Source organism: Heptranchias perlo, unplaced genomic scaffold (assembly GCF_035084215.1).
Source record: "Heptranchias perlo isolate sHepPer1 unplaced genomic scaffold, sHepPer1.hap1 HAP1_SCAFFOLD_225, whole genome shotgun sequence".
Lineage (NCBI taxonomy): Eukaryota > Metazoa > Chordata > Chondrichthyes > Hexanchiformes > Hexanchidae > Heptranchias > Heptranchias perlo.
The window spans coordinates 463267-485765 of NW_027139239.1; the positions used below are offsets into that span (position 1 = coordinate 463267).

The 22499-nt window shown below is 53.3% G+C and overlaps 1 protein-coding gene across 1 annotated transcript in view; it reads right to left on the bottom strand.

The window, feature by feature from the left end:
• The window catches only part of LOC137310139 (FYVE, RhoGEF and PH domain-containing protein 2-like), a 464040-nt gene extending 444736 nt beyond the window's left edge, over positions 1–19304 (bottom strand). Inside the window, exons 1-2 of the mRNA XM_067978112.1 lie at positions 19156–19304; positions 11013–11149 (exon numbers count right to left, since the gene is read on the bottom strand). Of these exons, the coding sequence (XP_067834213.1) occupies positions 11013–11086 (74 nt within the window). The 5' untranslated portion in view covers positions 11087–11149; positions 19156–19304. The remainder of the gene's footprint in view (positions 1–11012; positions 11150–19155) is intronic.
• Between the last annotated feature and the right edge of the window lie 3195 nt (positions 19305–22499).

Consider the following 22499-nt stretch of genomic DNA (forward strand, 5'->3'; position numbering starts at 1 on the left):
ATTTTGGGTTAGTGAGCGATTTTGGGTTGGGGGTGATTCTGGGTTAGGGAGTGATTTTGGGTTAGGGAGTGATTTCGGGTTGGGGTGATTTTGGGTTAGTGAGTGATTTTGGGTTAGTGAGTGATTTTGGGTTAGTGGAGTGATTTTGGGTTAGGGAGTGATTTTGGGTTAGGGAGTGATTTCGGGTTCGGGAGCGATTTCGGGTTGGGAGTGATTTTGGGTTGGGAGTGATTTTGGGTTAGTGGAGTGATTTCGGGTTCGGGAGTGATTTCGGGTTCGGGAGTGATTTCGGGTTAGTGAGTGATTTTGGGTTAGGGGGTAATTTTGGGTTAGGGAGTGATTTTGGGTTAGTGAGTGATTTCGGGTTAGTGGAGTGATTTTGGGTTAGGGATTGATTTTGGGTTAGGGAGTGATTTTGGATTTGGGAGTGATTTCGGGTTGGGAGTGATTTTGGGTTGGGAGTGATTTTGGGTTAGTGGAGTGATTTCGGGTTCGGGAGTGATTTCGGGTTCGGGAGTGATTTCGGGTTAGTGATTGATTTTGAGTGAGGGGTTGATTTTGGGTTAGGGAGTGATTTTGGGTTAGGGAGTGATTTCGGGATAGGGGGTGATTTGGGGTTAGGGAGTGATTTTGGGTTCGTGAGTGATTTCGGGTTAGTGGAGTGATTTTGGGTTGGGAGTGATTTTGGGTTAGGGAGTGATTTCGGGTTCGGGAGTGATTTCGGGTTGGGAGTGATTTTGGGTTAGTGGAGTGATTTCGGGTTCGGAAGTCATTTCGGGTTCGGGAGTGATTTCAGGTTGGGAGTGATTTTGGGTTAGTGGGTGATTTTGGGTTCGGGGGTGATTTTGGGTTAGGGAGTGATTTTTGGGTTAGGGAGTGATTTCGGGTTAGGGAGTGATTTTGGGTTAGTGAGTGATTTTGGGTTAGGGGGTGATTTTGGGTTAGGGAGTGATTTTGGGTTAGGGAGTGATTTTGGGTTAGTGGAGTGATTTCGGGTTTGGGGGTGATTTTGGGTTAGGGAGTGATTTTGGGTTAGTGAGTGATTTCGGGTTAGGGGGTGATTTCGGGTTAGGGGTGATTTTGGGTTAGTGAGTGATTTCGGGTTAGTGGAGTGATTTTGGGTTCGGGAGTGATTTTGGGTTAGGGAGTGATTTCGGGTTCGGGAGTGATTTCGGGTTGGGAGTGATTTTGGGTTGGGAGTGATTTTGGGTTAGTGGAATGATTTCGGGTTCAGTAGTGATTTCGGGTTCGGGAGTGATTTTGGGTTCGGGAGTGATTTTGGGTTAGTGAGTGATTTCGGGTTAGGGGGTGATTTTGGGTTAGGGAGTGATTTTGGGTTAGTGAGTGATTTCGGGTCAGTGGAGTGATTTTGGGTTAGGGAGTGATTTTGGGTTGGGAGTGATTTCGGGTTCGGGAGTGATTTCGGGTTGGGAGTGATTTTGGGTTGGGAGTGATTTTGGGTTCGGGAGTGATTTCGGGTACGGGAGTGATTTCGGGTTCGGGAGTGATTTCGGGTTGGGAGTGATTTTGGGTTAGTGAGTGATTTCGGGTTAAGGGGTGATTTTGGGTTAGTGAGTGATTTCAGGTTAAGGGGTGATTTTGGGTTAGGGAGTGATTTTGAGTTAGTGGAGTGATTTTGGGTTAGGGAGTGATTTCGGGTTAGGGAGTGATTTTGGGTTAGGGAGTGATTTTGGGTTGGGGAGTGATTTTGGGTTCGGGAGTGGTTTTGGGTTAGTGAGTGATTTCGGGTTAGGGGGTGATTTTGGGTTAGGGAGTGATTTTGGGTTGGGGAGTGATTTTGGGTTTGGGAGTGATTTTGAGTTAGGGAGTGATTTTGGGTTAGTGGAGTGATTTTGGGTTAGGGAGTGATTTCAGGTTAGGGAGTGATTTCGGATTAGTGGAGTGATTTTGGGTTCGGGAGTGATTTTGGGTTAGTGAGTGATTTCTGTTTAGGGAGTGATTTTGGGTTAGTGGAGTGATTTCGGGTTCGGGGTGATTTCGGGTTAGGGAGTGATTTTGGGTTAGGGGTGATTTTGGATTAGTGGAGTGATTTCGGTTTAGGGAGTGATTTTGGGTTATGGAGTGATTTCGGGTTAGGGGGTGATTTTGGGTTAGGGCGTGATTTCGGGTTAGGGGTGATTTCGGGTTAGAGAGTGATTTCGGGTTAGGGAGTGATTTTTGGGTTATAGAGTGATTTCGGGTTAGGGTGTGATTTCGGGTTAGTGAGTGATTTCAGGTTAGGGAGTGATTTCGGGTTAGTGGAGTGATTTCGGGTTAGGGAGTGATTTCGGGTTAGGGAGTGATTTCAGGTTAGGGAGTGATTTCGGATTAGTGGAGTGATTTTGGATTAGTGGAGTGATTTCGGGTTAGGGAGTGATTTCGGGTTCGGGAGTGATTTTGGGTTAGGGAGTGATTTCGGGTTGGGAGTGATTTCGGGTTAGGGAGTGATTTCGGGTTAGTGGAGTGAGTTCGGGTTCGGGAGTGATTTTAGGTTCGGGAGTGATTTCGGGTTAGTGGAGTGATTTTGGGTTAGGGAGTGATTTCGGGTTCGGGAGTGATTTTGGGTTCGGGAGTGATTTTGGGTTGGTGGAGTGATTTTGGGTTAGGGAGTGATTTTGGGTTAGTGGAGTGATTTTGGGTTCGGGAGTGATTTTGGGTTCGGGAGTGATTTTGGGTTAGGGAGTGATTTCGGGTTAGGGAGTGATTTCAGTTTGGGGTGATTTTGGGTTTGGGGGTAATTTCGGGTTAGGGGGTTATTTCGGGTTAGGGAGTGATTTTGGGTTAGTGGAGTGATTTCGGGTTAGGGAGTGATTTCAGGTTGGGGTGATTTCGGGTTTGGGGGTAATTTCGGGTTAGGGGGTTATTTCGGGTTAGGGAGTGATTTTGGGTTAGGGAGTGATTTCGGGTTAGGGAGTGATTTCAGGTTGGGGTGATTTCGGGTTTGGGGGTGATTTCGGGTTAGGGATTGATTTCGGGTTAGGCTGGAGAGGACTGTGTCCATTCTTGAATTTCTGCTCCCATCTGTTGCAGCAATGACCATCTCTTGGATAGTATCAGGAAGCTTTCAGTCATTTTTGAACACCTCATCAAGCACTGAATGGTGGAAATGATTATTTGAATTTGAAAGGACTCTGGGTCTGGATATTAGACAAGGCCACGTGCAGTACTGGGTTTAGTAATGTTGCACTCCCTTGAACATCCTCATTTCACTTCCCGGCTGTGGTTAACCTGCACTTCCTCAAACGCCTTTCCGTATGCTTTGGGTTCACGGCGTAGAGGATCGAAATGTGCATGAAAAGAATTAAAACGGGAACTGGGAGCTTCTCACAAAATGGCCCAATATTAGATTAGAAAACATTTCTACACACAAAGGGTTGTAGAAGTTTGGAACTCTCTTCCGCAAACGGCAATTGGTACTAGCTCAATTGCTAAATTTAAATCTGAGATAGATAGCTTTTTGGCAACCAAAGGTATTAAGGGATATGGGCCAAAGGCAGGTATATGGAGTTAGATCACAGATCAGCCATGATCTTATCAAATGGTGGAGCAGGCACGAGGGGCTGAATGGCCTACTCCTGTTCCTATGTTCCTATATCTGTCATGGGTCTGTAAATAGGGCTTAAAATGGAGGCTGCACAAAATGGTGGATCAGAACATCACACCTGCCACAGCAAGATGGGCTTATTGATTAGCAATTCACAAGTAAAGTGCTGCCTTGGATGGGGGTGAGATCTCAGGATTGGGGTGTTAATGTGTGCAGCTTTCTGCCTGTTATTCTGTACGAACACTTATTACTTTCTGAGCTGTGGAGATTCTTTCTGTAATTAGCATTTTGTTTGCCTGACATCAAATATGAAAGGTCATCGACCTGAAACATGGGGCCCGATTTTAGCAGGCGTGCGGGTTCCCGGCGGGTGGTCCATCGGGAGCGTGGAAAACGCGGACGGCTAAATGAGTGCGCCCCCCGCGCGATCGCGGGGTAATTGATGCCATTAAGCCGTGGTTACGGGTTCTCCGCTCCCCAGCTGCGCGCCGGCGGCCTGCGCATGCGCATTGACGTTCGCACGATGGTGGAGCTCTATTTAAAGGGGCAGTCCACCAAAGCCCCTCCAGCTTCAAAGAAGAGGCATCACACCATGGCGCACCCCAGGGGTAAGGCTGCACCCCGGTTTTCGGACCTCGCGCTCCAGCTGCTGCTGGACGGTGTGAGGAGGAGGAGGGACACGCTGTTCCCGACTGACGGACGCAAGTGCTCTGGCTCCGTCACCAGGAAGGCATGGGCAGAGGTGGCGGCGGAGGTCAGCAGCAGGGCCAACACCACCAGGACATGGGAGCAGTGTAGATAGCGATTCAATGACCTCACTAGGTCCGGCAAAGTGAGTACACCAACGCACCTTCCCACAACCCGTCTCCACCATCACGCCAAACACATCACAACCCCTTCTGCACAGCCACCACAGCCCTCCCGCAGCAATCCTCACAGCCACTCAACTACCATCCTCACCGTGCCCGCAAGTACCCACCGTCCCTGTCCCCACTCGAACACTACCACACACCCCAATCCCCATGCAATGGGATGGGCATGTGGCACACGCATCCTCCCATCCATCTGCCCCACGATCAACCCACCCACATCGATGTTTGAGGCGTCTCACAATGCAATCTGCACTCACTCACGCATCTGTGTTTTGCTTTGACAGGAGAAGAGATGCAAGAACGCCAGAGAAAGGGGCCGCACCGGAGGGGGCCCGCCACACCTGCTGGTACTGACGGACGCAGAGGTGGAGGCGCTGGACATCAGCCGCACGCAACATTGCCTCTCCGTGGCAGATAGCGAGTCTGGGGCTGCAGAAACAGCCGGTAAGGGAAAGCTGACACTCAACACTCATGATCGCTAGTGACCGTATCATCACCTGGCATCTGCCGCACCGCAACGTTTGTGCACATGCCTGATAGTGCCCTCTGTTCTCTTGCAGGGCCGTCTGTGAGCGGTGTGTGTGAGGAGGGCGATTCCTCAGAGGACATGCCGGTCTCTGAGGGTCCATCGTCACATATGAGCCAACCATCCACCAGCGCAGAGACACACACCTCGGTGGGTCCCCCTCGCCAACTAGTTGGGGTTGCACATGGTGAGTCACCACGCACGTGTGAGCACGAGCAGACCCTGGTGGCAGGGGCAGCCGCGGAGGGTCCGCGTCGGAGGGTGCACTCATCTCCAGGCTCTACTCAGCCGGACCCAGATGCTGAACCCAGGGGGCCACCAGTCAAAAGGAGAGTCGTCGAGGGGCACCAGCAGATTGCCGAGGTACTGGGAGAGGTGCCACGCGCATTGTCCACAATAGCGCAGGCGATGGAGGAGTCCAACTCCTGCATGCGGGCATTGGTGGCACAGGTACAGGAGGGTACCGGCGACACAGTGTCGCGGGTAGGTGCGGGAACGTCTGCGGTGGAGGACAGGCTGGCCTCCCTCGAGCGTCACGCACAGCTCAACATCGAGTCCATGCAGGCCCTGACAACGGCTGTACGGATTCAGGGTGAGCAACATTCTGCCGCCATAAACAGGCTGACGGATACACTAGAGGTGGCCTTGCAAGGCCTCACACATGCCATCCAAACTGTGGTCCAGCAGGGTGGAAGGGGTGATGTGGGCCGAGGCCAAGAGAGGGATGATGGTGAACGGGGACATGGAAGTGGGGACGCTACTCAAGGTGCCCCCACGTCTCACCCGTTGCCCCCCTCTCAACCAGTACCCGCAATGGTGCCTCCTCTCCAGGTGGCCGAGTCTGCCCCTGCCCCGGTGCAGGAGGAGCAGTCTGTGGAGGTGCCCTCATGGGCACCGAAACCCAGGGACCGTCCACCAAAAGCATCTACCCGGTCAGGGCACGAACAGGAGCAACCTGCCACCACCTCTGCTGGAGCCACAGGGGTAGCACCACGTAGGGGGTCCCGTAAACGTAAGCCAAGGGTGTTATAAGTACAAAGGGAATGCACCAGGATGTCTGTCAATTTGTAATGTTTCTGTTTATAGTCGTTCACTAAGTACAGAGTAAACACAATTGTTCTCACCACTCCTGCCACCTCTTGTCCATTCTTCTGCGGCTTGTGCAATAGGTCCCTTCCGTGCGGGCCATCATGACGACCAACACCTGGTCCCGCCCATTGGGCACACTACAGTGGGTGCAGGAGTACTGGCACCACCCTTCTGTGGAGGGGGCTGGTATGGCCCCTCCTATGTGCACATGATGAGATGTGAACGCCTCAGACTGTCTGATCCTAGGAGAACCGTTGACATATGAGTGCCTCCCTGGCCTGGCGAGCATCCCGGTGAGCCGGTGTTCGGCCCATGTGTCGTTCCTCATCCTCGCACGCATCCTCCTCCTCCCCCTCCTCCTCCACCTCCTCCTCCTCCTCCACCTCCTCTTCCTCATCGTCGTCCTCAATGTGGGTGGCGGGTGTGCATGGGGCCTCCTCCAGCGGCACCCCTCTCTGTAGTGCCATGTTGTGCAGGGCACAGCAGACAACTATAATTCGTCCCACTCTGAGTGGTGTGTATTGGAGCGCTCCCCCAGAATGATCAAGGCACCTGAAGCGCATCTTGAGCAGCCCTATAGCCTGCTCAATTGTAGACCTGGTAGCAATGTGGCTGTCGTTATATCGACGCTGCGGCTCGGTAATGGGGTTCCTCAGAGGTGTCATAAGCCACGTGTGCAGGGGATATCCCTTGTCGCCGAGGAGCCAGCCATTGCCGGTGTTGGGTGCGTGGAAGAGGGGCGGGACGGTGGACTCCCTGAGGACGAAGGCATCGTGGCAGCTGCCAGGGTATCGAGCGCACACGTGTAGGAATCTCTGGCGGTGGTCACAAATGAGCTGGGAGTTCATGGAGTGATACCCCTTCCTGTTGATGAACAGTCCTGGCTCATGTGGAGGTGCCCGTATGGCGATGTGGGTGCAGTCGATTACACCCTGCACCCGTGGGAAGCCGGCCACAGCATGGAATCCCACCGCCCTCTCCATCTGGCTGCGCTCGTCCATGGCGAAGTTGATGTAGGTCGAGGCCCTGCGGAACAACCCATCGGTGACCTGCCTTATGCACTTGTGTGCAGACGACTGACAGACCCCAGTGATGTCCCCCGTGGCACCCTGGAAGGATCCGGAGGCGAAGAAGTTGAGGGCAGTGGTGACTTTGACGGCGACAGGTAGGAAGATACGGCTTGGTCCATCAGGGAGCAGCTCGTCGTTAAGGAGGCTGCAGATGTCGGCGACTACCTGGCGAGTGACTCTGAGCCTCCGTATGCACTGCTCCTCGGAGAGGTCCATGAAGCTGAGCCTCGCTCTGTAGACCCTGTGCGGAGGGTAGTGCCTCCTGCGACGCAGCTCTCTCTGCGGTTGCCCTCCCTCCTGCTGTGCAGGTGGGTGTGCCACAGCACCGTGTTGGGGGGCTCCACGTCTCTGCGGCGGACGGCGTGGACTGCGAGGCTGCTGGGGCTGGTGATGCTGTTCGTCCTCCGAGGATGTCGAGGCGGCCCCCATCTGGCAGGTGTAGGTCTGAGGGGTTGTGCACGGTAGGTAGGTGTCTCCTCGCACTGGGGCTGCAGTTCCACGTCGGGGTTTCCTCTGGCTTGGAGGGGGGTGGTGGAGGGCAGGCGTTGCCCTATGTGACGGAGTGGCCTCCTGCGTGGGTGAGGGGTCTCCCCACCCCCCCCCCCCCACCTGTGGAGTGCACCTTGGCAGCAGCCACAGGCTGCTGGCTGCAACACATCCGGTTGGAGTGAGACTGTTTCCCCCAGTGTGTGAAACAGTCTGAGTTGAAGGTAAAATCCCACACTTCCTAATAAGACAGCTGAATCAGGTCGGTTAATGACCTCAACAAGCAAAGTCAATACACTCAAGTGGCATCCCGCTGGCTTTAATTGCCTGCGGGATTCCCACCAGCGGGGGCTGCACACGCACCCCCGCACGTCAGCGCGGAACCCGGAAGTGGGCGGGATCGAGGCGCGATCCGGTCCCGCTCCGGGTTTTCGCGATTTTCGGGGCCCCCCTGCCGGGAACGCACCCGATAGTGGGTGCTAAAATCGGGCCCATGAACTCTCTCTCCTCAGACACTGCCTGACCTGTTGAGTGTTTCTAGCATTTTCTCTTTTTATTTCCCATTTCCAGCATTTTGTTTTAATCAAAGAAATTGTTTAATCTTGAATCGTCCCTCAGGAAGGATATATCGGTCTTGGAGGGGGGAGCACAGAATGATACCGGGGCTAAAAGGGTTAAATTATGAGGGCAGGTTGCACAGACTGGGCTTGTATTCCCTTCAGTATCGAAGGTTAAGGGGTGATCTAATTGAGGTGTTTAAGATGATTTAAGGGTTTGATAGGGTCGATAGAGAGAAACTATTTCCTCTGGTGGGGGAGTCCAGAACAAGGGGGAATAACATTAAAATTAGAGCTAGGCCATTCAGGGGTGATGTCAGGAAGCACAAAGGGGAGTGGGAATCTGGAACTCTCTCCCCCAAAAAGCTTTTGAGGCTGGGGGTCAATTGAAAATTTCAAAACTAGGATCGATCGATTTTTGATAGGTTGGGGGATTAAGAAAAACAAAATGGGCTTCCTCATGGTTGTGCTGGTAAATGTGGCAGTACTGAGCGGCTCAGACCAGCAGGGTCCTAGGTTCCATCCTCTCCCCATGCCGTTAGTTAATCTCAGTGGTCTGGGGAGGGGGGAGTTCGGTACTGAGGGGTCAGGGAGGAGAGAAACCAGCCAGGATCCTCACTCCTGAGGGCTATCTCTGCTGGGAGGTGCATGTGTAGACACTGAATTGTGACAGGATCATCGTAAGCAACTAAAAGAGTTTCATCTTATCACTGCAAAGAAACTGGAGCACTCCAATTAACCACAAGGGAACATTGTGAATGTGTAGATCAGCACCCCCCTGGACTGATTCCACTTTTCTGTTACAAAGATTGTGCTGTCTAACATTTTGCCTGATTCTTTACTTTATTGAATCACTGTGAGGTGACCACAGGTCCGCTCGTGCAGTGGGCTCTGGTCCAGAGAGATTTCTGACTCGAATTCACAGAAATGTTCCCAATGCTACAGTCAACCCCCAATGCCCCACCCAGGCAGGCAGGCATGTCGAGTGAATGTTCTCCAGTAAAGGACAAATCTCCCCTCCCAATAATTCAAACCAATATTCGCCTGCTGCATTTTATTGAACACAACAGACCCAGGTTATCATTGCTTAGATCAGGGGGCATAATCCCACCATAACAGTCTAACAGAACAATAACTGTCCCTTCACAGAAAATTACTCCAGCACAGTCCAACAGAGAGTGTGCTCCCAGCACAGCCAGAAAGTGCACTCCAGCACAATCCAGCAGAGAGTGTGCTCCCAGCACAGCCCAGCAGAGAGTGTACTCCCAGCACAGCCCAGCAGAGAGTGTGCTCCCAGCACAGCCCAGCAGAGAGTACACTCCAGCACAGCCCAGCAGAGAGTGTGCTCCCAGCACAGCCCAGCAGAGAGTGTGCTCCCAGCACAGCCCAGCAGAGAGTACACTCCAGCACAGCCCAGCAGAGAGTGTGCTCCCAGCACAGCCCAGCAGAGAGTACACTCTAGCACAGCCCAGCAGAGAGTGTGCTCCCAACACAGCCCAGATGAGAGTGTGCTCCCAGCACAGTCCAGCAGAGAGTACACTCCAGCACAGCCCAGCAGAGAGTGTGCTCCCAGCACAGCCCAGATGAGAGTGTGCTCCCAGCACAGCCCAGCAGAGAGTACACTCTAGCACAGCCCAGCAGAGAGTGTGCTCCCAACACAGCCCAGCAGAGAGTACACTCTAGCACAGCCCAGCAGAGAGTGTGCTCCCAGCACAGCCCAGATGACAGTGTGCTCCCAGCACAGCCCAGCAGAGAGTACACTCCAGCACAGCCCAGCAGAGAGTGTGCTCCCAGCACAGCCCAGATGAGAGTGTGCTCCCAGCACAGCCCAGCAGAGGGTACACTCCAGCACAGCCCAGCAGAGAGTACACTCCAGCACAACCCAGCAGAGAGTGTGCTCCCAGCACAGCCCAGCAGAGAGTACACTCCAGCACAGCCCAGCAGAGAGTGTGCTCCCAGCACAGCCCAGCAGAGAGTACACTCCAGCACAGCCCAGCAGAGAGTGTGCTCCCAGCACAGCCCAGCAGAGAGTACACTCCAGCGCGGCCCACCTGGTTATAATGCCAGCGAGCTCCCCCAGCAGATGGTCCTAACATTGATGAGCCCCTCCCTCAGGATTTGGTTAGAATGTCAAAGCAGATGAACAATGATGGAGAGGAAAAGACCCTTTGGTCCATCCAGCCTGTCCCACACAAGCTGCGATACCTTGTGCCCCACCCTACCCGAAACCATGTGATCTCCGGAGAGAGGTGAAAAACTAAACTATTCCAGGAGATCACTGTGGCCCTGATAATTTCAGATATTACAGAACTGACCTTTTCATCACCGGCCCAGCCAGACACAGGTCCAGCTCTCACTTGAAGGAATTCAGCCAATCAGTGTCCACCAATCGAGCCGGCAGCCTGTTCCAGAGGCCCACTCGGGGAAAAGAACCAGCTCCCGATATCAAACCTCAATCCGGCCTCGTACAACTTCAAACTGTGACCCTGGTCCTCCCTAACCTATTTAATTGGAACAAACCACCTGCTCGAAAACAATCTATTCCCTTCATCATCGTATAAACCTCGATCAGATCACCCCTAAGTTTACACTTCTCCAAAGTGTAGCATCCCAGCTCTTCTAGACTGGCTTTAGACGGTTATAATGTTCACATGTTGCTAGACCCCCCCCCCACCCCCCAGAATCCCCCCCCCTCAGATTCCCACCCCCTCAGATTCCCACCCCCTCAGATTCCCACCCCCTCAGATACCCCCCCCTCAGATTCCCACCCCCTCAGATTCCCCCCCTCAGATTCCCCCCCCCTCAGATTCCCACCCCCTCTGTGATCAGCAGGTTTTCTGTTCCTCAGCTCGTTACCCACTGGTTTACCTCTTTTCCTCGAAGGAGCTGATCAGTTCAGACACCGAGTTCAGCTGTCTCTCCACATTCACCTCAGTGTCCATCTTCTCGTGACCTCAGGGCTGGGCCTCACCACACTCTCGAGCTTCTCGATTCACCTCTGGAACCTGCGACAGGAGACAGGGGACAGAGGACAGGAGACAGAGGACAGGAGACAGGGGACAGGAGACGGGACAGGAGACAGGAGACAGGGGACAGGAGACGGGGGACAGGGGACAGGAGACAGGGGACAGAGGACAGGAGACAGGAGACAGGAGACGGGACAGGAGACAGGAGACAGGGGACAGGGGACAGGAGACGGGACAGGAGACAGGAGACAGGGGACAGGGGACAGGAGACGGGGGACAGGGGACAGAGGACAGGGGACAGAGGACAGGAGACAGGGGACAGGAGACGGGACAGGAGACAGGAGACAGGGGACAGGAGACGGGGGACAGGGGACAGGAGACAGGGGACAGAGGACAGGAGACAGGGGACAGGAGACGGGACAGGAGACAGGAGACAGGGGACAGGGGACAGGAGACGGGGGACAGGGGACAGGAGACGGGGGACAGGGGACAGGAGACAGGGGACAGAGGACAGGAGACAGGGGACAGGAGACGGGACAGGAGACAGGAGACAGGGGACAGGGGACAGGAGACAGGAGACGGGACAGGAGACAGGAGACAGGGGACAGGAGACAGGAGACGGGGGACAGGGGACAGGAGACGGGGGACAGGAGACGGGGGACAGGGGACAGGAGACAGGGGACAGGAGACAGGGGACAGTGAACAGGAGACGGGACAGGAGACGGGAGACGGGAGACAGGAGACAGGAGACGGGAGACGGGAGACAGGAGACAGGGGACAGGGGACAGGAGACAGGGGACAGGAGACGGGAGACAGGAGACGGGAGACGGGAGACAGGGGACAGGAGACAGGAGACGGGAGACAGGCTGTGTCAAGAACCAGTGAATGAGCGATACAACAACAGCAAACAAATTGGACTTCTTGATCCCCCTCATGAAAGACAGAAATCATTTGCATTTATATAGCGCCTTTCACAACATCAGAACATCCCAAAGCGCTTTACAGCCAATGAAGTACTTTTTGAAGTGTAGTCACTGTTGTAATGTAGGAAACATGGCAGCCAATTTGCGCACAGCAAGATCCCACAAACAGCAATGAGATAAATGATCGGATCATGTGTTTCAGTGATGTTTGTTGAGGGATAAATATTGGGCAGGACACTGGGGAGAACTCCCCTGCTCTTCATCAAATAGTGGCCATGGAATCTTTTATATCCACCTGATAGGACAGACGGGGCCTTGGTTTAACGTCTCATCTGAAAGATGGCACCTCAGACAGTGCTGCACTCCCTCAGTACTGCACTGTGGGAGTGTCAGCCTGGATTATGGGCTCAAGTCTCTGGAGTGGGACTGAACCCACAATCTTCTGACTCAGAGGCGAGAGTGTGAGCAGTGAACCACGGCTGATACCTGAAGTACCTCTGCCTGCTCCTCTCTCCAGAGCACTGGAGCAAACAATAATAAACAAAGCCCCTTCTGCTTGTCCCAGTGCTTCGGGAGGACGTTAGGTTTCAAGACACAATTGGAGTAAGAGCAGGAGAGCTCCCTGTGCCCAGCCTGACATTCCTCCTTTAATAAACCACCAAAAGTAGCTATTGTGCCCATTGCTGTCTGTGGATTTTATTGGCACAGAACGGCTGCCATATTTGCTCAGATAACCAATGTTATTGGAGTGGAAACATAGAATCAGGACTGAATTAACCGTGGTCTGGGAAAGCAGTCTGTGGTCCTGGCTTGGCCCAATGCCTCGTTCAGATTGGGTACAGTTTGGAACACTGAAGGGTGAGGGACTGGGACAATGAGAGAGGTGGGGAGAGTGAGGGACTGGGACAATGAGGGAGGTGGGGAGGGTAAGGGGCTCGGACAATGAGGGAGGTGGGGAGGGTAAGGGACTGGGACAATGAGAGAGGTGGGGAGGGTGAGGGACTGGGACAATGAGGGAGGTGGGGAGGGTGAGGGACTGGGACAATGAGGGAGGTGGGGAGAGTGAGGGACTGGGACAATGAGGGAGGTGGGGAGAGTGAGGGACTGGGACAATGAGGGAGGTGGGGAGAGTGAGGGACTGGGACAATGAGGGAGGTGGGGAGAGTGAGGGACTGGGACAATGAGGGAGGTGGGGAGAGTGAGGGACTGGGACAATGAGGGAGGTGGGGAGAGTGAGGGACTGGGACAATGAGAGAGGTGGGGAGGGTGAGGGACTGGGACAATGAGGGAGGTGGGGAGGGTGAGGGACTGGGACAATGAGGGAGGAGGGGAGGGTAAGGGGCTCGGACAATGAGGGAGGTGGGGAGGGTGATGGGCTCGGACAATAAGGGAGGTGGGGAGGGTGAGGGGCTCGGACAATGAGGGAGGTGGGGAGGGTGAGGGACTGGGACAATGAGGGAGGTGGGGAGAGTGAGGGGCTGGGACAATGAGGGAGGTGGGGAGGGTGAGGGACTGGGACAATAAGGGAGGTGGGGATAGTGAGGGACTGGGGCAATGAGGGAGGTGGGGAGAGTGAGAGACTGGGACAATGAGGGAGGTGGGGAGGGTGAGGGACTGGGACGATGAGGGAGGTGGGGAGGGTGAGGGACTGGGATGATGAGGGAGGTGGGGAGGGTGAGGGGCTCGGACAATGAGAGAGGTGGGGAGGGTGAGGGGCTGGGACAATAAGGGAGGTGGGGAGGGTGAGGGGCTCGGACAATGAGGGAGGTGGGGAGAGTGAGGGACTGGGACAATGAGGGAGGTGGGGAGGGTGAGGGACTGGGACAATGAGGGAGGTGGGGAGGGTAAGGGGCTCGGACAATGAGGGAGGTGGGGAGGGTAAGGGACTGGGACAATGAGAGAGGTGGGGAGGGTGAGGGACTGGGACAATGAGGGAGGTGGGGAGGGTGAGGGACTGGGACAATGAGGGAGGTGGGGAGAGTGAGGGACTGGGACAATGAGGGAGGTGGGGAGAGTGAGGGACTGGGACAATGAGGGAGGTGGGGAGAGTGAGGGACTGGGACAATGAGGGAGGTGGGGAGAGTGAGGGACTGGGACAATGAGGGAGGTGGGGAGAGTGAGGGACTGGGACAATGAGGGAGGTGGGGAGAGTGAGGGACTGGGACAATGAGGGAGGTGGGGAGAGTGAGGGACTGGGACAATGAGAGAGGTGGGGAGGGTGAGGGACTGGGACAATGAGGGAGGTGGGGAGGGTGAGGGACTGGGACAATGAGGGAGGAGGGGAGGGTAAGGGGCTCGGACAATGAGGGAGGTGGGGAGGGTGATGGGCTCGGACAATAAGGGAGGTGGGGAGGGTGAGGGGCTCGGACAATGAGGGAGGTGGGGAGGGTGAGGGACTGGGACAATGAGGGAGGTGGGGAGAGTGAGGGGCTGGGACAATGAGGGAGGTGGGGAGGGTGAGGGACTGGGACAATAAGGGAGGTGGGGATAGTGAGGGACTGGGGCAATGAGGGAGGTGGGGAGAGTGAGAGACTGGGACAATGAGGGAGGTGGGGAGGGTGAGGGACTGGGACGATGAGGGAGGTGGGGAGGGTGAGGGACTGGGATGATGAGGGAGGTGGGGAGGGTGAGGGGCTCGGACAATGAGAGAGGTGGGGAGGGTGAGGGGCTGGGACAATAAGGGAGGTGGGGAGGGTGAGGGGCTCGGACAATGAGGGAGGTGGGGAGGGTGAGGGACTGGGACGATGAGGGAGGTGGGGAGGGTGAGGGACTGGGACAATGAGGGAGGTGGGGAGAGTGAGGGACTGGGACAATGAGGGAGGTGGGGAGAGTGAGGGACTGGGACAATGAGGGAGGTGGGGAGAGTGAGGGACTGGGACAATGAGAGAGGTGGGGAGGGTGAGGGACTGGGACAATGAGGGAGGTGGGGAGGGTGAGGGACTGGGACAATGAGGGAGGAGGGGAGGGTAAGGGGCTCGGACAATGAGGGAGGTGGGGAGGGTGATGGGCTCGGACAATAAGGGAGGTGGGGAGGGTGAGGGGCTCGGACAATGAGGGAGGTGGGGAGGGTGAGGGACTGGGACAATGAGGGAGGTGGGGAGGGTGAGGGACTGGGACAATAAGGGAGGTGGGGATAGTGAGGGACTGGGGCAATGAGGGAGGTGGGGAGAGTGAGAGACTGGGACAATGAGGGAGGTGGGGAGGGTGAGGGACTGGGACGATGAGGGAGGTGGGGAGGGTGAGGGACTGGGATGATGAGGGAGGTGGGGAGGGTGAGGGGCTCGGACAATGAGAGAGGTGGGGAGGGTGAGGGGCTGGGACAATGAGGGAGGTGGGGAGGGTGAGGGACTGGGACGATGAGGGAGGTGGGGAGGGTGAGGGGCTGGGACAATAAGGGAGGTGGGGAGGGTGAGGGGCTCGGACAATGAGGGAGGTGGGGAGGGTGAGGGACTGGGACGATGAGGGAGGTGGGGAGGGTGAGGGACTGGGACAATGAGGGAGGTGGGGAGGGTGAGGGACTGGGACGATGAGGGAGGTGGGGAGGGTGAGGGACTGGGACGATGAGAGAGGTGGGGAGAGTGAGGGACTGGGACGATGAGAGAGGTGGGGAGGATGAGGGGCTGGGACAATGAGGGAGGTGGAGAGGGTGAGGGACTGGGACGATGAGAGAGGTGGGGAAAGTGAGGGACTGGGACGATGAGAGAGGTGGGGAGGGTGAGGGGCTGGGACAATGAGGGAGGTGGGGAGGGTGAGGGGCTCGGACAATGAGGGAGGTGGGGAGGGTGAGGGACTGGGACGATGAGGGAGGTGGGGAGGGTGAGGGACTGGAACGATGAGAGAGGTGGGGAGAGTGAGGGGCTGGGACAATGAGGGAGGTGGAGAGGGTGAGGGTGAGGTGGGTCCAGCGCAGCCTGAATAAATGTTTTCCCTTCAAGTATTTACCCAATTCCCTTTTGAAAGTTACTATTGAATCTGCTTCCACCGCCCTTTCAGGCAGTGAATTCCAGATCATCATAACTCGCTGTGTAAAAGAATGTTTCCTCATGACGCCTCTGGCTCTTTTGCCGATCACTTTAAATCTGTGTCCTCTGGTTACCGACCCTCCTACCACTGGAAACAGTTTCTCCTTATTTACTCTATCAAAACTGTTCGTGATTTTGAACACCTCATTCAAATCTCCTCTTAACCTTCTCTGTTCTAAGGAGAACAATCCCAGCTTCTCCAGTCTCTCCACATAACTGAAGTCCCTCATCCCTGGAATCATTCCAGTAAATCTCCTCTGCACCCTCTCTAAGGCCTTCACATCCTTCGTAAAGTGTGTTGCCCAGAATTGAACACAATACTCCAGCTGAGACCTAACCAGTGTTTTATAAAGGTTTAGAATAACTTCCTTGCTTTTGGACCCCATGCCTCTATTAATAAAGCCCAGGATCCCATCTGCTTTTTTAACAGCCTTCTCAACTTGTCCTGCCACCTTCAAAGATTTGTGTACATACACCCCCAGGTCTCTCTGTTCCTCCCCCCCTTTAAAATTGTACCATTTTGTTTATTTTGCCTCTCCTCATTCTTCCTACCAAAATGTATCACTTCACACTTCTCTGTGTTAAATTTCATCTGCCATGTGCCTGCCCATTTCACCAGTCTGTCTCTGTCCTCCTGAAGTCTGTTACTATCCTCCACATTGTTTACTACATTTCCGAGTTTCGTGTCATCTGCAAACTTTGAAATTATACCCTCTATACCCAAGTCCAGGTCATTAATTTATATCAAAAAGAGCAGTGGTCTAACACTGACCATGGGGAACACCACTGTATACTTCCCTCCAGTCTGAAAAATAACCGTTCACCACTACTCTCTGCTTTCTATCCTGTAGCCAATTTTGTATCCACACTGCCACTGTCCCTTTAATCCCATGGGCTTTAATTTTGCTAATAAGTCTATTATGTGACACTTTATCAAATGTCTTTTGAAAGTCCATATACACAACACCAACCGGACTACCCTCATCAACCCTCTCCGTTACTTCATCAAAGAACTCAGTCTAGTTAACCAAACACAATCTTTCTTTAACAAATCCGTGCTGACTTTCATTTACTATCCCAGACTCTTCCAAGTGACAATTAATTTTGTCCCAGATTATTGTGTCTAAAAGTTTCCCCATCACCGACGTTGGAGTGACTGGCCTGTAATTGCCGGGTTTATCACTCTCCCCTTTTTTTGAACAGAGGTGTAACATTTCCAATCCTCCAGTCCTCCGGCACCATCCCCATATCGAAGGAGGATTGGAGGATTGTGGCCAGAGCCTCCGCAATTTCCACCTTGACCTCTCTCAGTAACCGAGGATCCATCCCATCTGGAAGGGGAGGGGGAGGAGGAGGGGAGGAGGAAGAGGAGCAGGGTGATGAGGAGGAGGAGGAGGGGGAAGAAGAGGAAGTGGAGGAGGAAGAAAAGAAAGAAGTGGAGGAGGAGGAAGGGGGCAGGAGTTGGAGGAAAGGAGGAGGAGGAGGAGGGGTAGAAGGACGATAAAAAGAAAGAGGTGGAGGAGGGGGAAGAGGAGGAGAAAGAAGAGGGAGAGTAGGAGGAGGACGAGGAAGAGGAGGAGGAAGAGGAGGATTGAGAAGTGGAGGAGGAAGAGGAAGAGATGGAGGAGAATGAAGAAAATGAGGAGGAGGAGGAGGACGAGGAGAAGAAAGAGTAGGAGGAGGAAGAGGGAGAGGAGGAGGAGGATGGGTAAGAGGAGAAGGTGGAGGAGGAGGAATGGGAAGAGGAGCAGAAAGAGGAAGTGGTGGAGGAGAAGGAAGAAAATGAGGAGTAGGACGAGGAAAGAGATGAGGAGAAGGAGGATTAAAATGAGGAAGAAGAGGAGGTGGAATAGGATTAGGAGGAGGAAGAGGAGGGATGAAAAGGAGGAGGAGGCGCAGCAGGAAGTGGAAAAGGAATAGGAGGAAGAGGAAGATGAGGAGGAAGAAGAAGAAGAGGAGGTGGAGGAGGAGGAGGAGGAGGAGATGGAGGACCAGTCACCACGAGCATTCCTGTCTGTCCGAGCTCTCAGAGACCAGGTCATTGAGGAGCAGTTCAACAGAGTCAGATCTCCCATCCCCCAATCACCAACAGTCCCATACTCCTTACCTCTCCTTACAACCACCATCCGATTGCTTTCCTTCACTCTGCTCTCACCATCACTTCAGAACAAAGAGAAATCCCAACACCAAATCCAAATTTATCAAATAAATAATCTCAGCCTTTACACAAACTGAGACTATTCCCCCTTGTACATTCCCTCAGTGCCTGTTGCCCGTGTGCCTTTACCTATCCTAGTGCTCCTACGAGGTGTTTCCCCAGTGGCTGGAGCATGGGTGGTGGGAGGCTGCTGACCTTCAATGGAGGAGCGTCCAGATGGCCTTGGAGGACAACCTCGAGCAGCTCTGGGCCGGGACGGCCCGGCTTCAGACTGCACCATCTCGGCCTGGGCTGCAGCAGTCTGGTCCATGGAGCCACTGCCATTCCCCGGGGACAGCACCTCAGCAATCCTGGTGATCTGCTGGAGAAGAGATTGCTGAACTGCTATGACGCCCTGGAAGCCCCGTTCCACAGTGGAACTTAGAGCCACGATAGCAGTAGACTGAGCTTCTATGGCTGTGAACTGTCAGATTGGTCATCAGACGCTCTACCTTGGTGGGTTCCAGTGTGGTGCTGATGACAGTGACCACTCGTTGCACAGAATGGGCTCCAAGCTTTGGGCAAAGCCTTGTGCCAAGTTGGAGCTGGACTCCTGCATTCTCCGTGACATTGAGTGCAGTGTCTCCGGCAGGCTGCCTCGTGTACTGTGTATTTCCTGGTCGATGCCCGTTAGCCTCCTCCGCTAGCTTCAATCCCGCCAATTTGGGTCCCTAGGTGGCCGCGTAGTGCCTGAACAAGGTGCGCTACTCTGCCCTATTTCTAGGCCACTGTCCCTATACACTGCATTGGCGATTGATGGGATATACCTCTCAGTACACGGCCCCAGTACAATGCCATTAACTGACCACAATCCTCTGCCCTGACATCTTGCCATGCCACTAACCTGCTCTATAGCTGGCGTAGTGCAGCCCCAGTGAGGGTCGACAGGACTCAGATACTCACAGTTATGTGAAGTCTGTTTGCTGAACAGTGAGCGGCAGATTATTGCAGTGTCCCCTCACTCACTTTACACAACCTCGGAGAAATGTGTAATCCCCACAATCTCTATCCCTCGATACAGTCTCCGTGGCTGCAGCTCTGCTCCCTGTGTGAATGGCTGAGCCTGACTCTCAGTACACAAATCAATCAGTCATTAGGAAACCAACAAAACAGGAAGCAGATTATCAGAACTTTCCGTTCAAAATTTATTGAGTTTGCCTAAAACAAACTTTGCTCAGACTGTCAGAGCCTGGTACTGCCCCAGATATCTTCACCAACCAATTAAACTCAGTGTTAACTGTGTAAAGAGATGCCTCACATTGGTATGGACGATGCCCCCCCCGCCCATTATATACCCCACAGTCCGTCTGTGAATGATGCCCCCCCCTGCCCATTATATACCCCACAGTCCGTCTGTGAATGATGCCCCCCCCCTGCCCATTATATACCCCACAGTCGGTCTGTGAATGATGCCCCCCCCTGCCTATTATATACCCCACAGTCCGTCTGTGAATGATGCCCCCCTTGCCCATTATATACCCCACAGTCCGTCTGTGAATGATGCCCCCCCTGCCTATTATATACCCCACAGTCTGTCTGTGAATGATGCCCCCTGCCCATTATATACCCCACAGTCTGTCAGTGAATGATGCCCCCTGCCTATTATATACCCCACAGTCTGTCAGTGAATGATGCCCCCGCCCATTATATACCCCACAGTCCGTCTGTGAATGATGCCCCCTGCCCATTATCTACCCCACAGTCTGTCTGTGAATGATGCCCCCTGCCCATTATATACCCCACAGTCCGTCGGTGAATGATGCCCCCTGCCCATTATATACCCCACAGCCCACCTGTTAATGATGCCCCCTCTGCTTGTTATGCTGGGACTAATAGTTCCCTGAACCCATCTGTTCCCAGCAGCGATTTTGGGAGCGATGTCTCTGGTCCTATTGTCGGCACACTGCTGGCGAGACCCCACCCCATAGGCTCCACCCCATAGGCTCCACCCCATAGGTCCCAGTGCTTGGATCTCAGGTGCATTGAAGCTGTCCATCTTTGTGGCTATTTACTCATCTCTTTAAAAGGTCTGGTGTAATGAGGCTCTGCCCCCACTTCCTCGACACTGCACCTGGGAATGGAACACAGAAGAAACAGGAGGAGGAGCAGAAGTCCCTCGGGCCTGCCCCGCCATTCAATCAGATCATGGCTGATCTTCGACCTCAACTCCACTTTCCCGCCCGATCCCCATATCCCTTGATTCCCCGAGAGTCCAAAAATCTATCGATCTCAGCCTTGAATATATTCAATGACTCAGCATCCACAGCCCTCTGGAGTAGAGAATTCCAAAGATTCACAACCCTCTGAGTGAAGAAATTCCCCCTCATCTCAGTCTTAAATGTCTGACCCCTTATCCTGAGACTATGACCCCTCGTTCTAGACTCTCCTGCCAGGGGAAACAGCCTCTCAGCATCTACCCTCAGAATCTTATATGTTTCAATGAGATCACCTCTCATTCTTCTAAACTCCAGAGAGTATAGGCCCATTCTACTCAACCTCTCCTCATAGGACAACCCTCTCATCCCAGGAATTAATCCAGTGAACCTTCACTGCACCACCTCTAAGGCAAGTATATCCTTCCTTAGATAAGGAGACCAAAACTGTACGCAGTACTCCAGGTGAGGTCTCACCAAAGCCCTGTACAATTGTAGTAAGACTACCTTACTCTTATACTCCAGCCCCCTTACAATAAAGGCCAACATTCCATTTTCTTTCCTAATTGCTTGCTGCATCTAGAATCATAGAATCATTGAAGCAATGAAAATTTATGGCACAGAAGGAGGCCATTTGGCCTATCATATCCACACCAGCCGAAAATGAGCCCCCCAGCCTAATCCCACTTTCCAGCACTTGGTCCGTAGCCCTGTAGGTTACAGCACTTCAGGTGCACATCCAAGTACTTTTTAAATGAGTTGAGGGTTTCTGCTTCTCCCACCCTTTCAGGCAGTGAGTTCCAGACCCCCACCACCCACTGGGTGAAAAAATTTCTCCTCAGCTCCCCTCTAATCCTTCTACCAATTACTTTAAATCTATGCCCCCTAGTTATTGACCCCTCTGCTAAGGGAAATAGGTCCTCCCTATCCACTCTATCTAGGCCCCTCATAATTTTATACACCTCAATTAAATCACCCCTCAGCCTCCTCTGTTCCAAGGAAAACAACCCCAGCCTATCCAATCTTTCCTCATAGCTAAAATCCTCCAGTCCTGGCAACATCCTCGTAAATCTCCTCTGTACCCTCTCTAGTGCAATTACATCCTTCCTGTAATGTGGTGACCAGAACTGTACACAGTACTCAAGCTGTGGCCTAACTAGTGTTTTATACAGTTCCAGCATAACCTCCCTGCTCTTTTATTCTATGCCTCGGCTAATAAAGGAAAGTATCCCATATGCCTTCTTAACCACCTTATCTATCTGTCCTGCTACCTTCAGGGATCTGTGGACATGCACTCCAAGGTCCCTCACTTCCTCTACACCTCTCAGTATCCTCCCATTTATTGTGTACTCCCTTGCCTTGTTTGCCCTCCCCAAATGCATTACCTCAAACTTCTCCGGATTGAATTCCATTTGCCACTTTTTTGCCCACCTGACCAGTCCATTGATATCTTCCTGCAGTCTACAGCTTTCCTCCTCACTATCAACCACACGGCCAATTTTTGTATCATCTCCAAACTTCTTAATCATGCCCCCTACATTTAAGTCCAAATCATTAATAAATATCATAAAAACCTGCATACTATGTTTCATGTACGAGGACACCCAAGTCTCTCTGAACACCAACATTTAATAATTTCTCACCATTTAAAAAATATTCTGTTTTTCTATTCTTCCTACCAAAGTGAATAACCTCACATTCCCCACATTATACTCCATCTGCCACCTTCTTGCCCACTCACTTAACCTGTCTATATCCCTTTGCAGACTCTTTGTGTCCTCCTCACAGCTTACTTTCCCACCTAGCTTTGTATCGTCAGCAAACTTGGATACATTACACTCGGTCCCTTCATCTAAGTCATTAATGTAGATTGTAAATAGCTGAGGCCCAAGCACTGATCCTTGCGGTACCCCACTAGTTACAGCCTGACAACCTGAGAATGACCCTTTATCCCTACTCTCTGTTTCCTGCCCTTTAACCGATCCTCAATCCGTGCTAATATATTACCCCCAATCCCATGTGTACCTTGCCTTTTATGTGGCACCTTATTGAATGCCTTTTGAAAATCAAAATATACGACATCCACTGGTTCCC